Source organism: Pseudophryne corroboree, chromosome 8 (assembly GCF_028390025.1).
Source record: "Pseudophryne corroboree isolate aPseCor3 chromosome 8, aPseCor3.hap2, whole genome shotgun sequence".
Classification (NCBI taxonomy): Eukaryota; Metazoa; Chordata; class Amphibia; order Anura; family Myobatrachidae; genus Pseudophryne; species Pseudophryne corroboree.
The window spans coordinates 68744632-68766335 of NC_086451.1; the positions used below are offsets into that span (position 1 = coordinate 68744632).

The window sequence follows — 21704 nt, forward strand, 5'->3', positions numbered from 1 at the left end:
CATACATATGAACCCTCTTGTCAGGGACTGGGGTTTCCTCTGTGATGTGCAACACATCCTTAATTGCTATAATCATATAACGGATGGATTTAGCCAATTTAGGCTGTAACTTTGCATCATCGTAATCGACACTGGAGTCAGAATCCATGTCGGAATCTGTGTCAACAATTTGGGATAGTGGGCGCTTCTGAGACCCTGACGGCCTCTGCGACAGGATCAGGCACGGGCTGAGGCCCTGACTGTCCTAAGGTTTCAGCTTTATCCAACCTTTTATGCAAGAAATTAACATTATCATTTAAAACCTTCCACATATCCATCCAATCAGGTGTCGGCGCCGTCGGCGGAGACACCACATTAATTTGCTCCCGCTGTTTCCACATAGCCTTCCTCGTCAAACATGTCGACACAAGCGTACCGACACACCACACACACAGGGAATGCTCTTTTTGAAGACAGTTCCCCCACAAGGCCCCTTGGAGAGACAGAGAGAGTATGCCAGCACACACCCCAGCGCTATATAACCCAGGAATAACACAGTAACTTAATGTTAACCCAGTAGCCGCTGTTATAATGATTTTTGCGCCTAATTATGTGCCCCCCCCCTCTCTTTTTACCCTCTTCTATCGTGTATCTGCAGAGGAGAGCCTGGGGAGCTTCCTCTCAGCGGAGCTGTGGAGAAAAAATGGTGCTGGTGAGTGCTGAAGAAGCCCCGCCCCCTCAGCGGCGGGCTTCTGTCCCGCTTCAATGTACAATTTTTGGCGGGGGCTCATACATATCTACAGTGCCCCACTGTATATATGCCAAACTTTTGCCAAAGAGGTCCTAATTGCTGCCCAGGGCGCCCCCCCCCCCCCTGCGCCCTGCACCCTTACAGTGACCGGAGTATGTGAGGTGTGTGTGGGAGCAATGGCGCACAGCTGCAGTGCTGTGCGCTACCTCAGTGAAGACTGGAGTCTTCTGCCGCCGATTTCGAAGTCTTCTTGCTTCTTATGCTCACCCGGCTTCTGTCTTCCGGCTCTGCGAGGGGGGGCGGCGGCGCGGCTCTGGGATCGGACGACGAGGGTGAGATCCTGTGTACGATCCCTCTGGAGCTAATGGTGTCCAGTAGCCTAAGAAGCAGGACCTATCTGCAGAGAGTAGGGCTGCTTCTCTCCCCTCAGTCCCACAATGCAGGGAGTCTGTTGCCAGCAGAGCTCCCTGAAAACAAAAAACCTAACAAAATACTTTCTTACAGCAAGCTCAGGAGAGCTCACTGAACAGCACCCAGCTCGTCCGGGCACAGATTCAAACTGAGGTCTGGAGGAGGGACATAGAGGGAGGAGCCAGAGCACACCAGAATCTAAATTCTTTCTTAAAGTGCCCATGTCTCCTGCGGAGCCCGTCTATTCCCCATGGTCCTTACGGAGTCCCCAGCATCCACTAGGACGTTAGAGAAAAACTGAAAGGGCAGAGACTTGAACCATGAAAGATCCAATACTCAACCCAGCTGAGAAACCAGCCTGGAGGAAAAGGAGAAGCTTAGCCAATGCAAAAGAAGACACAGAAAACGGACGCTGCTCACACCAAGAGATGTAGGCTTTCCATATACGGTAATAGTGTGACCTCTTTTCTAGCACTCAGCATCGTAGGGATAACTAGAGATGGAATTCCTTTATGCTTTAAGATTTCCCTTTCAACAGCCAGGCCGTCAAACGAAGCCGCTGTAAGTTTGGATAAACGAAAGGCCCCAGCCATAGTAGATCCTGTCGTAGAGGTAGAGGCCACGGGTCGTCTATGAGTAAGTAATGTAGGTCGCTGTACCACGTTCTTCGAGGCCAGTCTGGCGCCACGAGTAGGACCCTGATCCTTTCTCGTTTGATTCGCTTGAGTAGACGCAGTAACAGAGGAAACAGATACACAAACTGGAAATTCCAAGGAACCGTCAGTGCATCCACCGCTTCTGCTGCGGGATCCCTGGTGTGAGAGCAATACCGAGGAAGTTTGTGATAACTTCTGGATGCCACGAGATCTATCTGCGGAAGTCCCCATCAATTTACCAGTTGCTGAAATACTTGAGGATGTAATTCCCATTCGCCCGGATGCATATCTTGACGACTTAAGTAATCGGCCTCCCAATTCTACACTGCTGGTATAAACACTGCCGATATTGCTACTGTGTAATTTTTGGCCCATAACAGGATCCTGGTTACCTCCTTCATAGCTGCCCTGCTGCTGGTTCCACCCTGGCGATTTATGTATGCCACTGCTGTGGCGTTGTCTGACTGCACGCATATTGCACGTCTAGGAGAGCATTGTAGACAGCTTGAAGTTCCAGTATATTGATAGATAGAGTAGGTTCTTGTTGAGTCCAAATGCCCTGGAATTGGCAATCCAGAGTCACCGCTCCCCATCCACGGAGACTGGCATCGGTCGTGAGGAGCACCCAATCTGTGACAACAAAGGATCTCCCCTTGGACAGATTCGCCGTGTTCAGCCACCAAAGCAGTGACAGACGAGTCCTGGGTCGTAGCTGAACTATCTGATGCATGAAAAGATGTTAACCTGACCACTGAGAAAGGAGATCTAGTTGAAGATGCCGGGAGTGGAACTTGCCATATTGTACTGCCTCGAAGGCAGCTACCATCCTTCCTAGTAGTTGAATGCACAGATGAATGGATACTCTGCGATGCTGAAGGACGAGACAAACCCATTCCTGAATGGATTGAATCTTGTCCTGAGGAAGAAAAATCTTTTGCTGTACAGTGTCCACGATCATACCCAAGAACTGAAGCCGCTGCGTCGGCTGCAAGTGAGACTTTTGGACATTTATGATCCAGCCGTGTCTCACAAGAAAGGCTTGGGCTTATCAACTTCTCTTGTGACTGGGCCTTTAAGAAGAGATCGTCCAAGTAGGGAACAATATTCACCCCATGAGATCGTAATTGTGCCATCATCGCTGCCATTACCTTTGTAAAGAATAGAGGCGCTGAAGACCGAAAGGCAAGGCTTGAAATTGAAATTATAAATCCTTTACCGCAAACCTGAGGAAACTCTGATACGGGAGCCAAATCAGTATATGGAGATAAGCGTCCTTGATGTCTATAGACACGAGAAAGTCCCCTGCTTCTGGACCTGTTATTACAGAGCGCAGGGACTCCATTTTGAATTTGAATATTCTCAGGAAAGGATTGAGATGGTTCAAATTCAGGATGGATCTCACCGAGATTTAGACGCCCCCATCATTTGTCTTAACCCTTCTACTGATTTGGCTAAACTCTGTGCCCAATCTAGTTCAGGTAGTGAAACCTGGGACCTGGATGCTTCTCTATCCTAACGAGAAGCAGCCAGTTCCACAGTAAGATCAGACATAACCCCAGCCATGTTAGTTAACCAAGTAGGAGTGGGGTCCTGCGTAGTGGCACTACTTTCCACTGGGTTCGCTGACTCACATGTATCACAGTACAGGGAACCCTCAGTGTGAACTTGGATGAGCACTTTTTACAGGCATATAGCTTCCGTGAAGCAGAAGTGCTCCTGCCTGCCATCTTGTCCCACACTTACACACCTATAAATAAACAGAAAAGATCTTTAGAGAAGGAGGAGCATACAGGAGAGGGCCAGTCACAGCCACCCTATTACAATAGCTACAGAACACTAACTACAACAGGCGTTTCTGCAGAAAATAATCAAATTTACATCCCTTCTCTATCTCCCCCGTAACTCCCGCTACCAGGTCCCTCCTGAATGGTGAGTGACAAGATGGCCGCTGCCTCGTGTACAGGTCGCCAGCCCCGCTGCTGCTGGAAACCACGCCTGTAATGGTGCTGTCACGCCAGGAAGGAGAAGAAGGTGTGTCCCCTGCGCGCAAGTTCAAAAGTGCTTTGTCTAACTTTGAAATACAGCGCCGGGCGCTGTAGTACCAGCACTGGGGAGAGCGTGCCCTCTGGGAAGTGCTTCTCCCGGAGCTCTGCTAATCAGAGCTCCGGGCTATACTCACGCCCTGCCAGGCTGAAACGGCTGGGCACAAGCTGTTGGGACCTTACAGGCCGCTGCACGCAGCTCCAAAGGAATTACCTCAAGGACTGATGTCCTTATAGCTGGGAGCCCTCGCTGCAGACTAAAGAAAGCTGTGCCAGAGTCCCACCGTCAGCTCCCGCGGTGAAGTCAGACAGTGGCAGTAGGCTGGCTGTATGTCCTCAGTCTTCTTAAATAAAAGAGAAGAAAAAAAAAAATGTCTGGAGAAGCCCAGAGAGAGAACCGGCTCCCTCGGGCACATTTTTCAAACTGGTCTGTAGGGGCGGCATAGAGGGGAGGAGCCAGTCACTATTCTAAACAATTTAAAGTGCCAGGTTCCCACTGGACCACCATCTATACCCCACCGTAAAGATCCTCCAGTGTCCCCTACTGGATGAAGTAGAAAAGAAAAAGAAAACCAAGAGAGTCACTTGCTACCCTAGGACCGCCAATAAAAACTTTAGCAAGAGTCAGTAGGCTACAGACATGTTAGATTTGCTGAGACTATGGGGGTGATTCAGACCTGATTGTAGTTCTGCTAAATTTAGCACATCTACGATCAGTTTCTCTGACATGTGAGTGGACACCCAGCACAGGGCTAGTCCGCCTCGCAAGTCAGGCCCTACCCACCCCCCACGCGAGTGCAAAAGCTTCTCACGGCGGCGAAGCTTTCGCACCTGCCAAGTAGCTCCCTACCTATGCAGCCTAGCTACGCTGGCAGGCGGCTGCCCGCCGCATTCCGGATCGCAGCGGCTGCGTGTGACGTCACGCAGACGTCACGGCCCGCCCCCGCAACGGTCCGGACACGCCTGCGTTGTCTGGACTGCGCCCCACCAAGGGCGTTCTAACTAGGGAAGCCAATCCCGGGCCATTTTTTCAATCCCGGGTATCTGGATTGAAAAATGGCCAATCCCAGGATTCCCGGGATTGGCTTTTACCTAGGTGGCCGCCCCCTCGCCCCGCACATATAACTCACCATATACCAGGGGCGGGCGGGAGGGGAATATCCTGTGGATGCTGCTGGCAGCTCCCACCAGCAGCTGACAGCGCAGCGTGACCTCTCACGCTGCCCTGGGGAGCCACAAGGAGGAAGCCGGGCAGCGCTTGAGCGTCCTGTGGACGCTCAACGCTGATCCCTCAATCCCCGGGATTGGAGCTTCCAATCCCGGGATTGTAACTCTGCCATTTTTGGGCCTAAATCCCGGCATCCCGCCGATCCCGATCGCGGGATTGGCCACCTTAGTTCTAACGCCCCCTCCCGCCCCGTGACCGCTTTTAGCATCTCACAGGGAATTACTGGGTGCGCACACGCACACAAAAGCGCAGCAATCGCCTTTGAATCACCCCCTATGTACTAAAGGGGAGGTCAAACAGAGCAATTATCTGGGTTATGGTTGGATTGGGTACCGCTGTCCTGCATATAGCATCTACAACTGAATACCTGAATACTCACAGCTGGGGGCTTTTCCATATCAAGTCCCAGAAAGAACAGCCTCCATCACTAAATTTTGGACATGCTGAATGGTTTCTCATTTTCAAATAGGATTATGCATTATAGAGGAGGTGCAAGGCTATTATTAAAATATGATCACTAGTCTGTAGTGATTTTCAAAAGGAGATTTATAGGGACCCACCATAAATGGCAACCTGCAACTCGCACCCAATAGGAGGAAGCCCATAGAGACAGTTTGATATTGTGAACAGATGTGTTCCATGAGTAGTAAATGTGAGAAGAATGGGAAGTTTGGGGAAACATTTGGTAGATGATAAAAGATAATGGCTGAAGCAATGTTCTACTAAACTTCAAGTGTACACATCTTCACCAGGAGTAGGCAACTCTTCGCACTAGTGCCTCAAGGTGGCATACGGGGACGTCTTCAGATGCCCCCTCTCCTACTAGGCATGCTGCTCCCCTCCTGCTCCACCTCCTACCCTCCCAGGGGAGATCCATTTGGAGACTCTCTCCAAACTGAGGAAGAGTGTCCTGCATACCCAGCAAAGCCCGGGCCTCTGGTGAGTGAACCCGACCTCAGTAACTAGTGTCCACAGTCACCTGACAGCACAAAATTATAAGCATATCATAATCTCCAGACTACAAATAATCAGTTTAGCCTGAGAAAACTAACTTTAAATAAGGAAGGACGAGGAAGCACTTAATATATTACCCATCTATTGATTCTGCAACTACATGTGGATGCTGCAATGTGGTGACACTACCAAGACTTATAATGTTGATCATCTGACACCCAAACAGAAAAGGGTTCCCTTCCCCTGATCTACACAAGGACACACTTGCCCATACTTCTTTCTTCATGGTGCTTGGAACAAATCAGGCAGCCAATTATTATTATTATTATTATTATTATTATAATAATAGAAGACAATATGAAACTAGGAATTCTACATACTTGCTGGTTGCTATATATTCCTCCAGCTTTTCAATCCTCTTCTGGTTTTCCTCTATTTCACGCAGCTTTTGTTTGATTTTTGCCTGAATTACAAATCAAAACACAATGATCAAACCCACAAAGCTATAAAAGCCAGTCACTCTACAGCTTCGGTTGGTGATACAAAGAAATAAAATATGTCCGCGCTCATACTTCAGTCTCCACTTTTTTCCTCTCCTCCAGATCGAGGCGATCTTGGTCGGCCTTTTGGTCTCTGTTGAATTTCTCCAGCTCTTGGGCGAGCGTGGCGGCCCTTTTGCTGGCCTCCTCTTTTAATCGGTGATATTTCTTGACCTGGAAGACAAAATCGACAGGTGTGAAAAATACAATCTCTATACATAAACTGACAGACAATAGGGACACTTAGAGGCAGCATAAAGCTTGTTGTGGATCCTTTACCTGGTTTTCTTCCAGTGTAAGATCCCGACCTTGGCTTTGACTCTCCTCCTCCATCCTTTCCTCAAACTCTTGCCTGGCCTTCTCCACAGACTGCACCTCCTTCTCCAGCTCGTCCATGTCTCCTTTGCGCTTCTTGTACTGCTTCTGAGCATTCTGAAGGGATTTCTTGGCAGTTTCCAACTTCTTAATCTTGTGAGAGGTGTTCTCCTTGGCTTTGATGTACTGCGGGCGCTTCTGATTAAGCTCTGCGTCCTTCTCTCTATTGGGCGGAGGGGAGGACAGTACACAGAAGTTAGACGTAACCAATGAGGAAAAATTGCCCCTTTCAAAGACGACAAAATCAGCACCAGAACCAAAATGCAGACAGAGACCAATTACCAATGCTGGACCAGTAACATCAGCAGACATCATATGAACATGGAAGCACTGCTCATTTACTGCGATACACTATCACTTACTTGATCTCTTTCTCGATGGACTGCTGTTCTCGCATCATCTTGCCCAGCTCCTTTTTCTTCTCCTTCAGCTGCTCTTCCACTTTGTCCATGTTCTTCTTGTCCTTGTCAATATCCTTGTTCTTGGAGGACAGCTCCTTATTCAGCTTTTCAATCTCAGACTCATTGTGGTAGAGCTTGAAGAGCTGCAATTGGATCTGGGCTCGGGCTACCTCATCCTTTAGGCGTTGGTACCGTTCTGCCTGTGTAGAGAGAGAGAGAGAGAGAGAGAGAGAGAGAGAGACCATGTTAATGGTCCAGACTCTTTCCACAAAGAAACTGCATTTATCTCATTGGACAAATTGAAAGTTTACTGGACCTAAAAGTAGTACACGATGGTACACCTGGAACCCTGTTCACTGGGGACAAATCATTCTGCTCATAGTACACTAGCACTGTTACCTCTACTAGGCAGGCTCCTCCAAGAAGGGAAGTAGCTATAAAAAGGTTAAGAGCTATGATGACAACATTGAACACGTCGGCGCAAGCAATGGTGTCACTTTCACAATGTAGACTTGTGAACTGTAGACAATCTGCATGGACCGGAGGTGGAGAGTTAGGTTAGCCTATGGGAGAGGAGGTAAAGGATAGGATTGATATTAATCATTGTTGGAAGTTATTCTAACGTCACGACGGACCAGGAAGACACCAATTGAACCGCCAGACTAGGTAAGTCACATCTAGACCATGAGGGATGTTTTGTCGACATTTCATATTGACGTGGTTAACATGTCAAGCAAAGTGACATTACAACCATGTAACGTTCTCATGTCAACACAATGAATATCGAATGTTGATTGAATATATACACCCCTCCATCCGCCACAAGAGCACGGAGTTCAGAATTGGAGCAAACGCTACTCGTGACTAACCTGCTGCGTGTGCTAGATTTAGCAAACCTAACACGCTACGTAGTAAAGCATCAGAGACACATAATAAAGTGTCAGGTCCACAATGAGGTGAAACACAAAGCAGCCAATACCAACCTCCTCCTTCTCTTGTTTAGCTTCCTTTCTCTCGGCGGCAATGTTCTTTTTGCGGTGATAATTAAACTGTGTGTCTTCCTCCGCCTTGACCATCTCTTTTTTGCGTTTGTCGTATTCCTGCGCCAGCTCACCCGACCTGCTTATCTCCTCAAACAAAGCCGTGCGCTCCTTGGGGTTCTTCATGGCAATGGACTCTACTGCCCCCTACAGGTAAAAGAAGATTTACTGAAACAGTATTGCGTGCTAAGAAAGAACTACCTGAAAGGTGTAATTACAATGCCTTAAGTTTAGAGCAGTGATGGCTAACCTTGACACTCCAGCTGTTGTTGAACTACACATCCCAGCATGCCCTGCATCAGTTTTACCATGGCCAAATAGCAAAACTGTAGCAGGGCATGCTGGGATGTCTAGTTCAACAACAGCTGGAGTGTCAAGGTTAGCCATCACTGGTTTAGAGTTTAGTTCAAGACATTAAGTTTTCACAAGGGTTCAGAGAAACAAGGAAAAAAAATCTTCTAGTTTAGCACAGTTACAGCGGAATTAGGCTGCTACACCTATGGGGCGGGGCAATAAAAATGAGTTTTATGGTAAGAACTTACCCTTGTTAAAACTCTTTCTGCGAGGTATACTGGGCTCCACAAGGATAGACATTGGGGTGTAGAGTAGGATCTTGATCCGAGGCACCAACAGGCTCAAAAGCTTTGACTGTTCCCAAGATGCACAGCGCCGCCTCCTCTATAACCCAGCCTCCCTGCACAGGAGCTCAGTTTTTAGTTAACCAGCCCAATGCAGTAGCAGGAAGAGAGACGACAACAGTTAGTAGCCACATACACCACACTCTCACGACAGGAGAAGTGTCAGCGGCTAATACCATACCAACCCAAAGAAGCTAAGTGCGTCAGGGTGGGCGCCTTGTGGAGCCCAGTGTACCTCGCAGAAAGAGTTTTAACAAGGGTAAGTTCTTACCATAAAACTTGTTTTCTGCTGCGGGGTACACTGGGCTCCACAAGGATAGACATTGGGGATGTCCTAAAGCAGTTCCTCATGGGACGGGACACACTGTAGCGGGCACAAGAACCCGGCATCCAAAGGAAGCATCCTGGGAAGCGGCAGTATCGAAGGCATAGAACCTTATGAACGTGTTCACTGAGGACCACGTAGCCGCCTTGCACAATTGTTCAAGGGTCGCACCACGGCGGGCCGCCCAAGAAGGTCCAACGGACAGAGTAGAATGGGCTGTAATATGAGCAGGATCTGACAGACCAGCCCTCACATAAGCATGTGCAATCACCATTCTAATCCATCTGGCCAAAGTTTGCTTGTGAGCAGGCCAGCCCCGTTTGTGAAATCCAAACAGAACAAAGAGAGAATCAGATTTCCTAATAGAAGCAGTTCTCTTCACATAGATACGGAGAGCTAGTACCACATCCAAAGACCGCTCTTTGGGAGACAGATCAGGAGAAACAAGTGCCGGAATCACAATCTCCTGATTAAGGTGGAACGAAGAAACCACCTTAGGTAAATATCCGGGACGAGTCCGAAGAACCGCCCGGTCACGATGAAATATCAGATATGGGAAACTACAAGACAAGGCACCCAAATCAGACACTCTTCTAGCTGAGGAAATAGCCAGCAGAAACACCACCTTAAGGGAAAGCCACTTAAGATCAGCTGAACCAAGAGGTTCAAACGGAGACTCTTGTAACACCTCCAAAACCGCGGGACATAGGGAGGTTGAATACGCAACACACCCTGAGTAAAGGTATGCACATCAGGTAAGGTCGCAATTTTTCTCTGAAACCACACCGACAAGGCAGAAATTTGAACCTTGAGGGAGGCCTGAATGACCGCCTCAGAAAACCATTTAGCCCTCAAGACGGGAGCTTCAAGAGCCACGCTGCCAAAGACAGCCGGGCCAGGTCCTGGTAGACACGGGCCCTGAACGAGGAGGTCTGGGCGTTGTGGAAGTAGAATAGGACGCTCTGACGAGAGGCCCTAAAGGTCTGAGAACCAGTGCCGCCTGGGCCACGCTGGAGCTATGAGAAGCAGATTTCCTTTTTCTTGCTTGAACTTCCTGCTTGAACTTCCGAATTACCCTGGGCAGGAGTGACACCGGAGGGAACACGTACGGCAGCCGAAACTTCCACGGCACCGCCAGCGCATCCACGAATGCTGCTTGAGGATCCCTTGTCCTTGCTCCGAAGACCGGAACCTTGTGATTGTGTCGAGACGCCATCAGATCCACGTCTGGAAGGCCCCACCTTTCCACTAGGAGTTGAAACACTTCTGAATGGAGGCCCCACTCTCCGGCGTGTACGTCCTGACGACTGAGAAAGTCCGCTTCCAAATTCAGGACTCCCGGAATGAATATCGCTGATATGGCCGGTAGATGGCGTTCCGCCCATTGAAGAATCCGTGAGACTTCCTTCATTGCCAAGCGGCTTCGAGTACCACCTTGATGATTTATGTAAGCCACTGTGGTGGCGTTGTCTGACTGTACTTGAACAGGACGGTTCTGAATTAGATGCTGGGCCAGGTTCAACGCATTGAAGACCGCCCGCAATTCCAGAATGTTGATCGGGAGGAGAGACTCCTCCTTGGTCCACCGACCCCTGAAGGGAGTGTTGCTCCAACACCGCGCCCCAACCCCTTAGACTGGCATCTGTCGTCAACATGACCCAGTCGGATATCCAGAAAGGAAGGCCCCTGCACAATCGTTGGTCCTGGAGCCACCAGTACAGCGACAGACGGACCTCCGGAGTCAATGAGATCATGTGAGACCTGATCCGGTGAGGCAGGCCGTCCCACTTGGCCAGAATCAGCCTCTGGAGGGGGCGAGAATGGAATTGAGCATACTCCACCCTGTCGAATGCTGACACCATGAGGCCCAGCACCTGCATCGCCGAATGTATCTACACTTGCGGACGAGAGAGGAAGCAACGAATCCTGTCCTGAAGCCTCAGGACTTTCTCCTGAGACAAGAACAAACGCTGGTTGTGTGTGTGTCCAATAGCGCTCCCAGGTGCACCATGCTCTGAGCAGGGACCAGGGAGTATTTCTTCCAGTTGATGAGCCACCCGTGGGCTTGCAGAAACCGGACAGTTAGATCTAGGTGACGTAGGAGAAGTTCCGGGGAATTTGCCAGGATCAACAAGTCGTCCAGATACGGTAGGATCCTGACCACTTGACGGCAGAGTACCGCCGTCATCACCGCCATAACTTTGGTGAAGACTCGCGGAGCCATGGTTAAACCAAAAGGCAACGCCCAAAACTGGTAATGGAGGTTGCCAATCGCAAACCTCAGGTATTGCGGATGTGACACTGCTATAGGAATATGCAGGTAAGCATCCTGTATATCCAGGGAGACCATATAATCCCCATGTTCCAAGGCCAGAACAATAGAGCGTATGGTTTCCATACGGAACTTGGAGACTCTCACAAACTTGTTCAATGCCTTGAGGTTGAGAGCCCATTCGGTTTCGGGACTAGAAATAGCGGAGAATAGTACCCCTGGCATCTCTGAGCAAGAGGCACCTATACTTCCACTCCTGTGTCCAGGAGGGTCTGTACTAACGAATGGAGAGTTTTTGCCTTTGTTTGGTCCGAAGGGACGTCTGTCAGGCAAAATCGATGAGGGGTGCGGTTTTTGAAGGCTATGGCGTAATTTCGTGTGACGACTTCCCGTACCCAGGCATCTGAAGTGGACTTCAACCAATCCCGGGTATACCCTAGAAGCCGGCCCCCCACCCTGGTATCCCCCAGGGGGAGGCCCGCCCCGTCATGCGGCCGGCTTATCGGTCTAGGAAGCTGGCTGACGGGCAGCCCAGGCTCTTTGGGCTTTAGCTTACCAGGTTTGGAAGAGCGGGCCTGCTTGTGGTACGCCTGACCTTTTGCTTTACCTGGAGGACGAAAGGAAGTACTTTTAGCCTTCGACACAGAAGGAACGGTACTTGGCAGACAGGCAGTTTTGGCAGTAGCCAAATCAGCCACTATCTTATTTAAGTCCTCCCCAAACAGAATATCTCCCTTGAAAGGGAGTACCTCCAGGGTTTTTCTGGAATCCAGATCCACTGACCAGGATCTCAGCCGCAATATCCGGCGAGCCAGGACTGACGTAGTAGAGGCCTTGGCTTCCAGAATACCGGCATCAGAAGCCGCCTCTTTAATATAGTGAGAAGCTGTGACAATATATGACAAGCACTGTCTAGCATGGTCAGAAGAGATTTCAGCTTCCAACTCTAAGGCCCACGCTTCAATAGCCTCTGCAGCCTATGTCGCTGCAATAGTGGGCCTTTGTGCAGCACCCATGAGGGTGTAAATCGCTTTCAGACAACCCTCCACACGTTTATCCGTAGGCTCTTTCAGAGACGTGACAGTAGTGACAGGTAGAGCTGAGGAAACCACCATCCTTGCCACTTGCGAGTCCACTGGAGGAGGCATTTCCCAATTTTTTGACAGCTCTGGCGCGAGGGGATAGCGAGCCAGCATCTTCTTGTGAGGCACAAACTTCTTCCCTGGATTTTCCCAGAAATCCTGACGTATATCCACTAGGTGGTCAGAATGAGGTAAAATAAGATTTTAAACCTACCGGTAAATCTTTTTCTCCTAGTCCGTAGAGGATGCTGGGGACTCCGTAAGGACTATGGGGTATAGACGGGCTCCGCAGGAGACATGGGCACTATAAAGAACTTTTAGTATGGGTGTGCACTGGCTCCTCCCTCTATGCCCCTCCTCCAGACCTCAGTTAGAAAACTGTGCCCAGAGGAGATGGACAATATGAGGAAAGGATTTTGTTAATCTAAGGGCAAGATTCATACCAGCCCACACCAATCATACCATATAACCTGGAATATACGTAACCAGTTAACAGTATGAACAAAGAACAGTATCAGTCAAAGACCGATTCCAACTGTAACATAACCCTTATGTAGGCAACAACTATATACAAGTCTTGCAGATTTAGTCCGCACTGGGACGGGCGCCCAGCATCCTCTACGGACTAGGAGAAAAAGATTTACCGGTAGGTTTAAAATCTTATTTTCTCTTACGTCCTAGAGGATGCTGGGGACTCCGTAAGGACCATGGGGTTTATACCAAAGCTCCAAACCGGGCAGGAGAGTGCAAATGACTCTGCAGCACCGATTGAGCAAACGCGAGGTCCTCATCAGCCAGGGTATCAAACTTGTAGAATTTTGCAAAAGTATTTAAACCCGACCAGGTAGCTGCTCGGCACAGCTGTAATGCCGAGACGCCCCGGGCAGCCGCCCAAGAGCCCACCTTCGTAGTGGAATGGGCCTTTACCGAATTTGGTAACGGCAATCCAGCCGTAGAATGAGCCTGCTGAATCGTGTTACAGATCCAGCGGGCAATAGTCTGTTTCGAAGCAGGCGCGCCAACCTTGTTGGCTGCATACAGGACAAACAGAGCCTCTGTTTTCCTAACCCTAGCCGTCCTGGCTATATAAATCTTTAAGGCCCTGACTACATCCAGGGACTTGGAGTCCTCCAAGTCACTCGTAGCCACAGGTACCACGATAGGTTGGTTCATATGAAATGAAGACACAACCTTAGGCAGAAATTGAGGACGAGTCCTCAACTCTGCTCTATCCACATGAAAAATCAAGTAGGGGCTCTTGTGAGACAAGGCCGCCAATTCTGACACTCGCCTTGCAGATGCCAAGGCTAATAACATGACCACCTTCCAGGTAAGAAATTTTAATTCAACCGTTTGAAGGGGTTCAAACCAGTGAGATTTAAGGAACTGTAACACCACGTTAAGGTCCCAGGGTGCCACTGGGGGCACAAAAGGAGGCTGGATGTGTAGCACTCCCTTTACAAAAGTCTGGACTTCTGGGAGAGAAGCCAATTCCTTCTGAAAGAATATAGATAGGCTCCATTAAAGTACAGATTTCGGCCCTAACTTCAGGCCCATATCCACTCCTGTCTGTAGGAAGTGGAGAAAACGGCCCAGATGGAAATCTTCCGTAGAGCATTCTTGGTTTCACACCAAGAGACATACTTCCTCCAGATACGGTGATAATGTTTCGCCGTCACCTCCTTCCTAGCCTTTATCAGAGTAGGTATGACCTCCTCCGGAATACCTTTCCCAGCTAGGATTCGGCGTTCAACCGCCATGCCGTCAAACGTAACCGCGGTAAGTCTTGGAACACGCAGGGCCCCTGCTGCAACAGGTCCTCCCTGAGAGGTAGAGGCCAAGGATCTTCTGTGAGCATTTCCTGAAGATCTGAGTACCAGGCGCTTCGAGGCCAGTCTGGAACAATGAGTATCGTCTGTACTCTTTTTTTATCTTATGATCCTCAAAATTTTTGCGATGAGAGGCAGAGGAGGGAACACATAGACCGACTGAAACACCCATGGTGTCACCAGGGCGTCCACTGCTACTGCCTGAGGGTCCCGGGACCTGGCACAGTACCTCCGAAGCTTCTTGTTGAGGCGTGACGCCATCATGTCTATTTGAGAAATTCCCCAGAGACCCGTTATCTCTGCAAAGACTTCTTGATGAAGTCCCCACTCTCCTGGATGGAGATCGTGACTGCTGAGGAAGTCTGCTTCCCAGTTGTGCACTCCCAGAATGAAGACAGCTGACAGAGCGCTTACGTGATTTTCCGCCCAGCGTAGAATCCTGGTGGCCTCCGCCATCGCGATTCTGCTCCTTGTCCCGCCTTGGCGGTTTACATGAGCTACGGCTGTGACATCGTCTGATTGAATCAGAACTGGTAGGTTGCGAAGAAGATTCTCCGCTTGTCGAAGGCCGTTGTATATGGCCCTTAATTCCAGCACGTTGATGTGCAGACAAGCCTCCTGGCTTGACCATATTCCCTGAAAATGTCTTCCTTGCGTGACTTCTCCCCATCCTCGGAGGCTCGCGTCAGTGGTTACTAGAACCCAGTCCTGAATGCTGAACCTGCGACCCTCTAGAACAGGGGTGGGCAATTATTTCAGCTGAGGGGCCACTTCACATTTCCTGTCAGTATCCGAGGGCCACAAACAAAATAGCAGCTCCCCCCACTTGCCAAAAATATAGGGACGTGGATTCATGTGGAAGGGGTGTGGGCAAAAAATAATACAGATTCATATAAGGCTGCACAATAGTCTCCATTATTCAAATTGCGCCACACAGCGCCACTTACACACATTACACCAGGTAGAGCCCCTTTTACACACATTACGGCAGGTAGAGTCCCCTTTTACACATTAACATTTTATTTAGGATAATTATTTCGCAGCAAGCAAATTATCCAGTGTCTTATAGCCCCTGGGGAAAGGTGTGACACAGTGTTAGAACACAGGGGGTGTGACACAGTGACAGAACATGGTGGGGGTGACACAGTGACAGAACATGGGGGGTGACACCAGTGGTGTCAGAAGGCGGGTGCGACCGGCACTCGGGTGTCCCCCTTGGACGGGGTGACACCAAAGTGCCAGCTCTTTTGCTGTGACAGGAGCCGAGTGCTGCAGTGAGATAATCTCCTGCAGCACTCGGCTCCTGTCACAGATAAGAGCCAGCACACACACAGTCCAGTCTCCGGGGTCAGCCAGCATCTCCGGAGCAAAAGAGAAAAGACCCACCAAGCCACGCCCATTCTAAATTAGGTCACACCCACTTTTCAGGCGCCACGTGGCCCGAGCGCGCGCGGGGGGGGGGGGGGGGGGGGGGCGGGGCGGTGTGTGTGTAATAGTACAGAGTGCGCTCTGGGCGACACGGTGACAGAACACGGTGGGGTTGACTGTGACAGAACACGGGGGGGGGGGGGAGGCGACACTGACAGAACACGGGGGGGGTGACACGTGACAGAACACGGGGGGGTGGACACGTGACAGAACACGGGGGGGGGGTGTGGACACGTGACAGAACACGGGGGGGTGGACACGTGACAGAACACGGGGGGGTGACACGTGACAGAACACGGGGGGGGGGGGTGACACGTGACAGAACACGGGGGGGGGGGGGGGTGACACGTGACAGAACACGGGGGGGTGACACGTGACAGAACACGGGGGGGGGGGGGGTGGACACGTGACAGAACACGGGGGGGGGTGACACGTGACAGAACACGGGGGGGTGACACGTGACAGAACACGGGGGGGTGACACGTGACAGAACACGGGGGGGGGGGTGACACGTGACAGAACACGGGGGGGGGGGGTGACACGTGACAGAACACGGGGGGGGGGGTGACACGTGACAGAACACGGGGGGGGGTGACACGTGACAGAACACGGGGGGGGGGTGACACGTGACAGAACACGGGGGGGGGGGTGACACGTGACAGAACACGGGGGGGGGGTGACACGTGACAGAACACGGGGGGGGGGGTGACACGTGACAGAACACGGGGGGGGGGTGACACGTGACAGAACACGGGGGGTGGACACGTGACAGAACACGGGGGGGTGACACGTGACAGAACACGGGGGGTGACACGTGACAGAACACGGGGGGTGACACGTGACAGAACACGGGGGGTGACACGTGACAGAACACGGGGGGGGTGACACGTGACAGAACACGGGGGGGGGTGGGTGACACGTGACAGAACACGGGGGGGGGGGGGGGTGACACGTGACAGAACACGGGGGGGGGGGGTGACACGTGACAGAACACGGGGGGGGGTGTGACACGTGACAGAACACGGGGGGGGTGACACGTGACAGAACACGGGGGGGGGGGTGACACGTGACAGAACACGGGGGGGGGGTGACACGTGACAGAACACGGGGGGGGGGTGACACGTGACAGAACACGGGGGGGGGTGACACGTGACAGAACACGGGGGGGGTGACACGTGACAGAACACGGGGGGGGGTGACACGTGACAGAACACGGGGGGGGTGACACGTGACAGAACACGGGGGGGGTGACACGTGACAGAACACGGGGGGGGGGGTGACACGTGACAGAACACGGGGGGGGGTGACACGTGACAGAACACGGGGGGGGGTGACACGTGACAGAACACGGGGGGGTGACACGTGACAGAACACGGGGGGGTGACACGTGACAGAACACGGGGGGGGGGTGACACGTGACAGAACACGGGGGGGGGGTGACACGTGACAGAACACGGGGGGGGGGGTGACACGTGACAGAACACGGGGGGGGGGTGACACGTGACAGAACACGGGGGGGGGTGACACGTGACAGAACACGGGGGGGGGTGACACGTGACAGAACACGGGGGGGGGTGACACGTGACAGAACACGGGGGGGGGGGTGACACGTGACAGAACACGGGGGGGGGGTGACACGTGACAGAACACGGGGGGGGGTGACACGTGACAGGACACGGGGGGGGGTGACACGTGACAGAACACGGGGGGGGGTGACACGTGACAGAACACGGGGGGGTGACACGTGACAGAACACGGGGGGGTGACACGTGACAGAACACGGGGGGGTGACACGTGACAGAACACGGGGGGGTGACACGTGACAGAACACGGGGGGGTGACACGTGACAGAACACGGGGGGGTGACACGAGACTAAAAAAAGTCTGACGCCACTGCCCGCACACAGAACACGGTGGGGTGACACGTGACAGAACACGGGGGGGTGACACGTGACAGAACACGGGGGGGGGGGGGTGACACGTGACAGAACACGGGGGGGGGGGTGACACGTGACAGAACACGGGGGGGGGTGACACGTGACAGAACACGGGGGGGGGGGGTGACACGTGACAGAACACGGGGGGGTGACACGTGACAGAACACGGGGGGGTGACACGTGACAGAACACGGGGGGGTGACACGTGACAGAACACGGGGGGGTGACACGTGACAGAACACGGGGGGGTGACACGTGACAGAACACGGGGGGGTGACACGTGACAGAACACGGGGGGGGTGACACGTGACAGAACACGGGGGGGTGACACGTGACAGAACACGGGGGGGGTGACACGTGACAGAACACGGGGGGGGTGACACGTGACAGAACACGGGGGGGTGACACGTGACAGAACACGGGGGGGGTGACACGTGACAGAACACGGGGGGGTGACACGTGACAGAACACGGGGGGGGTGACACGTGACAGAACACGGGGGGGGTGACACGTGACAGAACACGGGGGGGGTGACACGTGACAGAACACGGGGGGGGTGACACGTGACAGAACACGGGGGGGTGACACGTGACAGAACACGGGGGGGGTGACACGTGACAGAACACGGGGGGGGTGACACGTGACAGAACACGGGGGGGGTGACACGTGACAGAACACGGGGGGTGACACGTGACAGAACACGGGGGGTGACACGTGACAGAACACGGGGGGGGTGACACGTGACAGAACACGGGGGGGGTGACACGTGACAGAACACGAGGGGGGTGACACGTGACAGAACACGGGGGGGTGACACGTGACAGAACACGGGGGGGTGACACGTGACAGAACACGGGGGGGTGACACGTGACAGAACACGGGGGGGTGACACGTGACAGAACACGGGGGGGTGACACGTGACAGAACACGGGGGGGTGACACGTGACAGAACACGGGGGGGTGACACGTGACAGAACACGGGGGGGTGACACGTGACAGAACACGGGGGGGTGACACGTGACAGAACACGGGGGGGTGACACGTGACAGAACACGGGGGGGTGACACGTGACAGAACACGGGGGGGTGACACGTGACAGAACACGGGGGGGTGACACGTGACAGAACACGGGGGGGTGACACGTGACAGAACACGGGGGTGACATAACACAGGAGTGGATGGTACAGCGAGAGCTGAAGTTCTCTCCCCGCAACCTAAAAAAAGTCTGACGCCACTGCCCGCACACACAAATACACACACACACACACACTTTCTTTCACTTTTCCCATTTACTTACTGATCTGGCTGGCAGTGGCAGGAAGGATGGATCTGTAGCAGTCTGCCTCTTGTCCCGTGTAGCTCCGCCCCGAGGTCCCGTGTAGGCCCCCCCCATCTGCACATAGCTCCACCCCCTTTTTGGCTGAACACAGCCGTTGTCACTGGGGACTCTGGAGGAGGAGGAGGCTGCTACAACGCAGCAGGGGAGAGAGGCGCCGCTGGCAGCTTGGAGGTACTGCAGTGCAGAGCAATGACAAGCAGCTCAGCCGGTCGGGCCGCTTATCATTACTCGCTGGTGGGAGGCAGTGGGCCGGGCAGGATCGGTTTGCGGGCCGCATCCAGCCCGCGGGCCGTATTTTGCCCACCCCTACTCTAGAAGGTGAGCACTGTGCAGCCACCATAGGAGAGATACTCTGGCCCTGGGGGACAGTGTTATTGTCTGATGTAATTGTAGATGGGACCCGGACCACTTGTCCAGAAGGTCCCACTGAAAAGTCCTCGCATGAAACCTGCCGAAAGGGATGGCCTCGTAGGCTGCCATCATTTTTCCCAGAACTCTAGTGCATTGATGAACTGACACTCTTTTTGGCTTTAGCAGGTCTTTGACCATGTTCTGGAGATCCTGGGCTTTTTCCGACGGGAGAAAAACCTTCTTTCGTTCCGTGTCCAGAATCATGCCTAGGAACGATAGTCGAGTCGTTGGAACCAATTGTGACTTTGGCAGATTGAGAATCCAACCGTGCTGTTGGAGCACTCTCAGGGAGAGCGCCAAGTTCTTCAGCAATTGATCTCTTGATCTCGCCTTTATCAGGAGATCGTCCAAGTATGAGATAATTGTGACTCCTTGTTTGCGCAGGAGCACCATCATTTCCGCCATCACCTTGGTGAAAATCCTCAGGGCCGTGGAAAGCCCAAACGGCAACGTCTGAAACTGGTAATGACAGTCCTGTACAGCGAATCTCAGGTACTCCTGATGAGAGGGATATATGGGGACATGAAGGAAAGCATCCTTTATGTCTAGAGACACCATAAAATCCCCCCCTTCCAGGCTGGATATTACAGCTCGGAGCCATTCCATCTTGAATTTGAATTTTTTCAAGTACAGGTTCAGGGATTTTAGATTTAAAATGGGTCTGACCAAACCATCCGGCTTCGGGACCACAAACAGGGTCGAATAATACCCTTTTCCCTGTTGGGCCAGGGGAACCTTGACAATCACTTGCTGCTGGCACAGCGTTTGAATTGCAGCTAACACTACTTCCCTCCCTTGGGGAGAAGCTGGTAAGGCTGACTTGAAAAATCGGCGAGGGGGCACCTCTTCGAATTCCAGCTTGTAGCCTTGGGAAACAATTTCCATCGCCCAAGGATCCACGTCTGACCGAACCCAGACCTGGCTGAAGAATCGAAGGCGTGCCCCCACCGGTGCGGACTCCCTTAGAGGAGCCCCAGCGTCATGCGGTGGATTTTGTAGAAGCCGGGGAGGACTTCTGCTCTTGGGAACTAGCCGAAGCAGGTGTTCTTTTTCCTCTACCCTTACCTCTGGCAAGGAAGGAGGAGCCCCGACCTCTTCTGGACTTTTGCGACCGAAAGGACTGCATCTGATACTGTGGAGTTTTCTTTTCCTGTTGGGGAACAAAAGGTAAAAAATAAGAATTTACTTACCGATAATTCTATTTCTCGGAGTCCGTAGTGGATGCTGGGGTTCCTGAAAGGACCATGGGGGATAGCGGCTCCGCAGGAGACAGGGCACAAAAGTAAAGCTTTTACAGGTCAGGTGGTGTGTACTGGCTCCTCCCCCTATGACCCTCCTCCAGACTCCAGCCAGGTACTGTGCCCGGACGAGCGTACACAATAAGGGAGGATTTTGAATCCCGGGTAAGACTCATACCAGCCACACCAATCACACCGTACAACTTGTGATCTAAACCCAGTTAACAGTATGATAACAGAGGAGCCTCTGAAAGATGGCTTCCTAAACAATAACCCGAATTAGTTAACAATAACTATGTACAAGTATTGCAGATAATCCGCACTTGGGATGGGCGCCCAGCATCCACTACGGACTCCGAGAAATAGAATTATCGGTAAGTAAATTCTTATTTTCTCTATCGTCCTAAGTGGATGCTGGGGTTCCTGAAAGGACCATGGGGATTATACCAAAGCTCCCAAACGGGCGGGAGAGTGCGGATGACTCTGCAGCACCGAATGAGAGAACTCCAGGTCCTCCTTTGCCAGGGTATCAAATTTGTAAAAATTTACAAACGTGTTCTCCCCTGACCACGTAGCTGCTCGGCAGAGTTGTAATGCCGAGACCCCTCGGGCAGCCGCCCAAGATGAGCCCACCTTCCTTGCGGAATGGGCCTTAACAGATTTAGGCTGTGGCAGGCCTGCCACAGAATGTACAAGTTGAATTTTGTTACAAAACCAACGAGCAATCGACTGCTTAGAAGCAGGTGCACCCAACTTGTTGGGTGCATACAGTATAAACAGCGAGTCAGATTTTCTGACTCCAGCCGTCCTTTAAATGTATATTTTTAAG

General features: G+C 52.1%; 1 protein-coding gene across 2 annotated transcripts in view; it reads right to left on the bottom strand.

The window, feature by feature from the left end:
- Positions 1-21704, bottom strand: part of SMC1A (structural maintenance of chromosomes 1A) — a 106712-nt gene that overhangs the window by 57218 nt on the left and 27790 nt on the right. For both annotated transcript variants that reach the window (XM_063936589.1, XM_063936588.1), the window contains exons 4-8: positions 8320-8523; positions 7298-7536; positions 6840-7098; positions 6594-6734; positions 6402-6484 (exon numbers count right to left, since the gene is read on the bottom strand). In XM_063936589.1, the coding sequence (XP_063792659.1) occupies positions 6402-6484; positions 6594-6734; positions 6840-7098; positions 7298-7536; positions 8320-8523 (926 nt within the window). The remainder of the gene's footprint in view (positions 1-6401; positions 6485-6593; positions 6735-6839; positions 7099-7297; positions 7537-8319; positions 8524-21704) is intronic.